Here is an 8,964-nt window from a genome sequence, read left to right on the forward strand (position 1 = left end):
AATTGTAATTATATCAATGATTTATATGACAAAAGAGAATTGCAATAGACATTAAATGAAAATATAAGCATATAAGCCCATAGGAATAACAAAATTGTTTACTGAGTTACAAATTTCTCTTACTCACATCAGGATTTAAATCTGAGGGATGAAAAGGGCCGACACCGACTTCTGCCACTCTGTATTTTCCGTTATTTTCTGAACATTTATACAATTTTATAGAAGATCTTTGGTAGTTTCCATTTTCATCCCCATCCTGATTCTCTGGGAGGATCATTCTCTTCTCTAGTGGCAAATATTTGCTGAACTCTTTCCTCATATCATCAGATAAAGTTTTTTCATAACCATCGTCTAGGAATATGATGTTGTTGACTTTATATTCGTCTTTCAAGTCTGTTGAAATCTGGAAGCATTATGTAAAAGTAGTACAACTCAATTCAAATTAAACATAAAGGAATAACTTCCTAACGTTTGAAGAAGATATTTTCAAACACTCACTTTGGTTGCGTGTAATTTTTTGATGGCATTGGCTGCTCTACCAATCCAAACGAAGATGTTTTTTGGTGTGTGGATTATGAAGACATCGGAACTGTTGAAAAAGTCCCACGACAGTTTTGGCATTTCTGTCAATACCGGTATCCTCTTTCCCTTCACTCTGTAGAGCCTCGCTTGAAAATTTTGATTGTTCTGAATAAGCTCAGGTTTCAATATTCTAAAAAACAGTGTAAATAACTACTTAGATGGCTATTTTTTAAAGACTGATATCGAAATTTTTTTCTACACTATTATTTAAAATTTTTTGCAGCTTTCGTATACCAAATATTTGTAATATGAAAAAAAAGTATATATGTACATATACATAAAGTAAAAATGGTACTCTACCCAATAGACTTCAAGTATATACCTGGGGTGGTTCATAAGTACGTTTCGATGATACAGGGGGTGATTCCTCAGTTAATCTCAATAAAAAAGTTAATATGGTATATGTCATATGCGGCTTAGTTTCCAAGTTGCAGGGTGTTAAATTTCAGAAAAAGAAAGTGATTCTTGTCTATGTAACATGAACCGGAAGAGATAATTAATTGAAATATTGTATACCTACTGTGGGTACACATGTTCGCACGTGACCCCTTTTTAAGTACAATATCAAGAGCGCCAGCGAGGCGCCGCCCAGACGCACCAAGGTTCCCGGAAGACGACCCCGGCAGATTGGCGCCAAGGACCAGGTACTTCTGCCAGCGACTCCACACCAAGGGAGACTCTCCAGCGAACCCTCAAACCGACAACACGTCTTTTTCACAAGCTTAGTTTTCAATAAAAACACCTTATTTATACCGTTGAGAGAGCGTTTTATTTTTGCTGTACAGCGAAGGCAACCCTCACTACTATTATAGTTCCTGGAAACTTTTATTTCTGACATCAAATATTTTATCTAATGGAGTACTTGTTAAGAAAATGGTACTCCACTGGTTTTTCCAAAATTTTAAGGCAAGTCTTTATAGTTTTATTAAAAACAGAAAATTAATTTTAACTCTTTTAAAATTTAGTTAGGAACAGTCGTTCTCAAACGAGTTGCGAAAGAATTAACTCGTGAAATTAAAATGTTTATACTTACCAAACATTATTATTGATAGTGTCCACTAATAACATTAACAGTCCTAATATACATATGTTTATCGTCTGACGTAGGTACTCGTCAAGAATACCGACAGTGCTTCAAATAGTATTCTCGCGATTCTCTTATGTGCTTTCTTAGACCCTACACATCGTCAGTCTACGTATTCGTATCAATGCTAAAATTTTCGACTGTTCCTAAGGAAGTATATAAGTCCAACGGCTTAGGGAGCCACGGTTGGCTGGTCTGAACCGCGTCTCTGCCTAAGCCTATCCAACTATTTTGATAAACTTCGTAAAGATATTCCCGAGTTACTAAACTGAAATGAGGTGGTGTTCCATCATGCATAAACCGCAAACGGTATCGCAAATTAAGTGGAACAACGGCAATAAGGACCGGCAATTGATTTTCTATAAAGCCGCTGTATGTATCATCTAATCTTAATGGAAGAAAGATTGGTCCAATAAGGTAATCTCCAATGATTGAAACGATTTTTGTCGCGTAAGAATTTTCATATGCCCTTTGACGGTTGTGCAAATTTTATATGGAATCATATGGGAATAATCTGTGCACACTGAATAGATATGGATAAAACTGATAATATTTCATAATCTTTCAAATTGTTTGGTCACCTACAATCAACAAAGCATCAATTTTTCAAATACTTTTTTTCCGTTTGGCCATAATATAGTTCATTAAAGTACGGCACTTTCTAAATGAGGTGTTGCGACTGTTTTAGGTTTTGCAATGACATCAGTACATATTACAAAATCACGAAAGTTTTAGTCTCTTATAGCCGTTGGTGGATGTTTGCACGAAGTGAAATTAGTGGGGACATCTATGCTAATAAATTCGATGTGCTTTGCTGCAAGGCCATAAACGGAACTTGTATCTGTCACTTCTGAATTTGTAAAGAGTGGCATCAATTTATAAAAATAGTAATATCTAGTTTCCTAAACAGCAAAAAATACTGATTTAAGATGTTAAAATAAATACTATTCGTAATTTTCAGAGCCCCCCTTTAAATATTATTTTAGCAAAATTTTAAGGGAAACTAATTTTTTTGTTTTTAATGAAACAATAAGGATATGCCTTCAAAATTTGAAAAAAATCAGTGACTTACCATTTTTTCTCAATAAATATACTTACATACCCTTACCTACGCCATTGGCGGTTTCCAAAATTATTTGATAAATCAGAAATGAAGGTTTCTAAGAACTACTGCAACGTACAAAATTTCATTAAATTATTTCTTTCGGTTTCTGTTATAAAGACAAAAATATATATTTTTTAATTTAACATCCTGTTTTCTTTCTTCAAAGTAATGTTGAATTACCTCCTTTATTATCTAAAAGTACGTAGTTAAGGACCATCCTATATGAAAGGTTTCTGTTCTAACTCAGCATTGAAATCTATTTTCAAAAAATACATTTCCTTACATTTTTCAGTGTGCATAGAATTTAATACGTATAATCAAAAAACATTTAACATTTAACGTGTGTAAGAGATTTTTTTAAGGTAATTGCTATAATAATTAAAAATTTTACGAAGAAGTACTGTATACCTACTTAGACTGACGACAAGAATATTAAAAGTGCTTTAATTATACAGGGAGTGTGTGTGTTTGTGGGAAATATTTTAGGGGGTGGTTGCTGAAGTTATTTTATAAAAAAAGTTTATTTAAACGTACGTCGAAATATGCTTCGTTTCCGAGATACAGTGTTTAAATTTCAATTTTTTATTTATTTTTATCAATTATTTCAAAGAGGATTGAAGATATTGATTCGAAATTTGAAAACCGCTTTGGAGGAGTAAATGTGTATGTTTTGGAGTGATCCGAATATTTCTACCTCCACCTTTAAATAAAAGATTAACAAAACATACAATCAAATATGTTTTATTTTTTTTCTCAAAAACGGTGCATCCTACGAAAAAAATTGACAGCGCCAACTTCATTCAGAATTGATGACGGATTTCTAAAAAAAATATCAAAGCAGGAAAAACCCAGTGGCGTACCATTTTTTTAAGGTTGTGGCATTCTCGCAATCTTTTTCTCAGAAACGAAGTATATTTCGATTTACGTTTATATGAACTTTTTTTCACAAAATAGCTTCAGGAACCACCCCTAAAATATTTCGCACTTATCTACAAATACCCTGTATAATTAAACAGTGCCACTATATTTTCATTCATAATATATGTATTTCAAATTAATATTAAAACACCTCCATTTATAGGTGTATTTTCATTTTTTAGAAAGAGTAAAGATTTTTTACAGTTAAGATAAATACTTATAGTTTGCTTATGAAACATATAATTGCACCTACTTTTAGCTTTTGAATTTCATGATCTACAGTCAAATTACGCTTTTTTGACAATTTTCAATTAACTCTGAAACTTAAATAGGTATGTTTTTAGATAAGTTACACGAGTTTATGAAAGAAACAATGAAAATTCACAGAATTGTCCCTAAAATGGAGACAGAACAGATTATGTGAAAATTCGCTCTTTACATTGTGATTATTTTTACAGTGGTGAAATTATTATCAACAAATTTGTTAAGAATTTACGCTTGTAACCAGTGACATTGTTTTCTGTGTACTTTTCAGTTTACCTTTGTATTAGCTTTTTCATTCGGTTCTGGACAAAAGTAGCACTGACTCAATAATGTTTGACACCCTGTACGTATGTTCCTGTTCTACTCATAATGTGTGAAAGGAGGTTGTTATATATTATGCAAACGTTCTAGTAAATATATCCACAAATAAACCACTATACCTTATAAATAAAGATATGGGTGTAATGCTCCAAAGAAACACAAAAACATGTCAACAAGTAACGCATATCCTTTAGTTCTAGTCAAGAATATATTTGAATAATACATAATTATCGAAATGAAACTGGCACTACCACTCAAAGACACAGGAAATAACCTAATAATTAAAAACAGTTTTTGCGTTGATTGTTGGTATATTTTTATTAATACATAAATTATTTTAAAGTTAATTATTCGTATTATTTTATTTTCTGAGGTTCTTTATAAAAACTTGGAATTACTTCCACTGGCTATACCTTAATTGCAATAAAATTTTTTGTTAAATTTTCTTTGTTTTTATAATGTTTACCATAACCTAGCCACCCTAGCTTTGTTAGTTTTAATAGTACACAAAAAGTCAATTGACCATTTTTATGTAGAATTTTATGCTCTACAACTTTGATAAGAAACTTTTCTTTCTAGCTCTTACCACTTTTGAGTTATCTTAAAAAACCACTTTATTTTAACTTTTTTCACCCCTGGTCAGGGGTTGAAAAAAAATTACTGTCGCTTATTCTTTTTATATACCTACCTCAAACTAACTTATATAAAAAAATTCAGGCAACTTGACCAAATTGCGATATAAAGGTCCATTTAATTAAACTATACCTAATACCTATGTGCTAGATATTAGTAGATTTTTTAGACCGACTGAACCAGGTTTATTCAAATTTAGAACATGTTACTGTTGCAAGTGTGTCATTTCTTTAATGCATTTCCGTTTTAACAGAGTTATAAACGCCGTACAGTAAAACATAAACACATATTATCTACCATTAAAATATAAACACACTTAGATGTTAAAACATAAACATTCTTATTTTGCTATTAATTACTCACCTGAGGCCATTCTTGAAGAAACTTAAAAATCTAGGACTTTCATTTCCCTCGGTCTCGCGATGTTGAGTTGTACAACAGTTCAGGAAGTTATCCAGTTCGACGGTTTTGTATGCTGCCACTCCAGATTTGTCTGGATTTGTGCGAGACCCCAGCCAAAAATGGATGTGGTACTCCATACAACCACCTTTCACTTCTCGAGTCTGATAATGGAAGATATAGAAAAAACTAAGGTAGGTATACAGGATGTGAAACAACAACTTGTCAAAAATAACAGAGCGTTCTTTTCAAATTTGAGAATAGTTTCATTGATGCATTTGCCCTGAAGCCTTGATGTTTAAGATAAAGGATAGTGGAGTTAAAAAAGATTGTCTAAAAATCTTCTAAGTAAATGAATTGAGTCGAAATTTTGTATGCTCAATGTATGAATCAGACGATGTGGAATCAATCAATGTGAAAAAATTAAATCTAAGGTCCAAAATATATATAAAAATTGATCACGGGAAAAAAATTTAAAAAAAAATCATTAGACCATTTCTGCTTTTAGAACAAGCTATTAAAGATCTTAATTACGTTCAGGATGATCAAAACAAGGTATGCCGCAAATTTTGTTCAAGAAATTCTCTGATGTTTCCATGTTTTCCATGTATATAGATAAATGGTAAGTTTTAGGGACTATCATTTCTCTAATTATTATTTATTTGTCAGTATCTTACATGTAAATATTCAACAAAATATGATTATATCAAAAGTACAGTACAGTATCCGCCATAAAATTTGCACCAAATGGGAAACATTTCCATTTACGGATTTAGAGAGAAATTTCTTCTAGTAATTTTTTAATTGTCTGAATACTAAACAAGGATAAACATGTGGGATTTTTGGTTTACAAGAAAATGACATTGAAAGTAACATTATTTGAAAAATAGGTGAAGTTTTTGGTCAATAATGTATAAACTAGGCTTTAAACTAATTTAATGCAATCAAATATAAAACATAACGACGCAGGCTGCAGAATCAAAGTGTTGCAGGAACGAATTTTTTAGCAAAGCAGCTCCCAGTAACAGCACCTCATAAATAAAAACCAATTACAATTGGAGTTTTAAAAAATCCCATGAAATTTGATACCCCCTGAGATTTTTCTGATGTTTCTAAATCTATTAAATTTCTTGAAAATTCCAGTTTTTTCAGATTACGGCAATGTTGATTTGGAATAAGAAGCATAAAACAAGGAATCTGAAGTGAATTTGTAAAATAATGTTTTTATTTCAAAGTCTGGTTCTAAATCTGATTTTAAATGATAGTGTTTTAATTATAGAGAACTGAAATTTAGTTTCTGTTCGTGAAAATTTAAGATTCTCTTTGTTTGTTATTTTAAATAAACTTTTTCCCGTTTGTTGATTTGTGTTTGTACATTGTGATCTTGATTATATAAATTTTGTTAAAATACTTTTCAAAAATTTCATTTTATTATCCCAATTTTCAATTCAAATAACAAGTGGCCTCGCTTTTGCTGATATCCTTTTAATTTGTTTTGTATTTATTAACCTTTTACTACTTTTTGACTCTACCTACTATAATTCTTCATTTTTCTCAGCAGTGACGAAGCTTCAAAATTTAGGCCTCCCTATTTCCCCCTCCCAATTTCAGCCTTTTTCACAATCCCTAATTGAACCCAATTTCTTTTTTTTATGAAACTGGAATACCTAAGGGTTGGTTTTTCCACCACTAATTTATTTGCCAATTAACTTCTCATAAGAATTATATACAGGGTAGGAAAGTACCGATGGTCTATCTGAAGTTACGTGAGAGCGATAAAGTAAGCCATAGAAATCCATGTGATAGACAAGGATGGGTATAGTGAAGGCGTCTAATAGTCACCGCCCATTTCGCCCTTCCACAAATAAGAAGTGGATCTTATTTGTGGAAGGGCGAAACGGGCGGTGACTATGAGACGCCTTCATTATAGCTATCCTTCTCTATCGCATGGATTTCTATGGCTTACTTTATCGCTCTCACGTAACTTCAGATAGACCATCGGTACTTTCCTACCCTGTACATAAAAAAAGAGAGACAGATTAAATTAAGAAATAATTATTCTGACAGCTAGTAAATCCGGCCTTAGTAATAGAAAAAAAAATAGGTGTGCATTGAAACATTTAAAAACAAAATCAAATTCTAATTTTCTGCATCCTGGTATCACTTAAACCATCAATATTTGTTTTTAGGCATGTTTGTCGACCCAGATGTAATATTTTATTATCTGATATTCCTAGATACGAGATTTGCCATTCTTAATGAATCACATATAAAAAATACAATTTTCCAATATTACTTGCTTTAGTGTCACCGAAATTTTATATGTTCGAATTTACAATCTCAATCTCTCCACACTCCTTAGTCCTGGGAAGTATTGAATTTGTTTCTTCACAATATACCTATTAAAAGTATTAATTTATTAGTCGGTTTAGTGGCCTAGGCCCCCGTACTGTTCCCTTTTGCTGTATGGTAGTTCCGCCACTGACTTGTCTGAATTTGGCAAATAGTATTTACTGGTTATATCAAATTTATTGAATATCCAAGTTGTAAATATTTCCTAAAATTTTTCAATTGCAAAAAAATTATGTCACTTTTTTTAATTTGTTCAATACTCTATTCAAATAACCTAGTTATTTTTGAAAAAATAGTATGTATTTAGAATTTATACCTAAAATCCAGTTAATGTTCAAGATATCATCCAAAAAATACTACAATACAGTATCAACGGTGTACAAACATTTTTCTTTTAGAACTAACTTAAATAATGCCTATTCAGTTACTAACTGTTGTCTTATACAGCAGTAATAGAATACAACAATATTTATTGTTATTTTAACGAGAAGTAGTTGGTTTCCCACGAAGTCATAGACCAAGACCACCGTACGTCTATTAAGACGTCTTGCTTCATTTGCATGCAGTTCTGAGGAAAGAATTGTTTACCAAACAAAACATCATCTGGATGACGCATAACGTAACATAGATAATAGAATTGGCGTAGGTACTTACAACAGTGTCAATCCCACACTGCTGGCCGTATTGGGATGCGGCGTAGACGACGTAGGATTCAGTGTCGTAGAAGGTGCCGTATTGGTCCCTTGGCAGGGCTACGACGTTCATGTTCTGAAACAAAAGCTTGGTTTAGAAAATCTTGCATAGAAAAACCTAAAAAACGTTTTATCTTGAAAATAACTTTGATCAAGTTTGTCTTTTAGACAATAGAAAGTAGGTAGGAAAATGAATAGCTTGCAGTATTGACATAACGTTTATCAAAATCAAAACCACTGTGAAATTCCTTGCAAAAAAGTTGCTGCAATAATGTTTTTACAGATTTCAAAAATTCGTAAAAAATAAATGTTACAGTAAATTTTCTAAAATGCTCTTTCTTTTTAAATATATCCAAGCCCAAATAGAACTAGAACTGGTCTGCAAGCACCATTGAATTAATAACAGAATCATCTAAAATTGTCCACATTTAGTCATTTCTTTATTTCCTATAGATTCTGAGATTCCAGTATAGTATATCCATCGATTTATTTTGTGAAAACAAGTCATTATTGGTAAAAAATTGTGAATGTATTTAAATGTATAAAAATGTTCTAAGAGGGCCAACATATACAGGGTGTCTCCTATTAAGGAATTATTATAAATATAGCAATAA

General features: G+C 31.7%; 1 protein-coding gene across 1 annotated transcript in view; it reads right to left on the reverse strand.

Annotated features, from left to right (window-relative positions):
- Nucleotides 1-127: 127 nt before the first annotated feature.
- Nucleotides 128-8,964, reverse strand: part of LOC108913163 (villin-like protein quail) — a gene marked incomplete at its 3' end in the record, with an annotated part of 30,071 nt that continues 21,234 nt past the window's right edge. The window contains exons 3-6 of the mRNA XM_018718649.2: nt 8,313-8,426; nt 5,271-5,470; nt 499-712; nt 128-403 (exon numbers count right to left, since the gene is read on the reverse strand). Coding sequence (XP_018574165.1) covers nt 128-403; nt 499-712; nt 5,271-5,470; nt 8,313-8,426 — 804 coding nt within the window. The remainder of the gene's footprint in view (nt 404-498; nt 713-5,270; nt 5,471-8,312; nt 8,427-8,964) is intronic.

The sequence above is a fragment of the Anoplophora glabripennis genome, unplaced genomic scaffold (genome assembly GCF_000390285.2).
Source record: "Anoplophora glabripennis isolate ALB-LARVAE unplaced genomic scaffold, Agla_2.0 scaffold585, whole genome shotgun sequence".
Lineage (NCBI taxonomy): Eukaryota > Metazoa > Arthropoda > Insecta > Coleoptera > Cerambycidae > Anoplophora > Anoplophora glabripennis.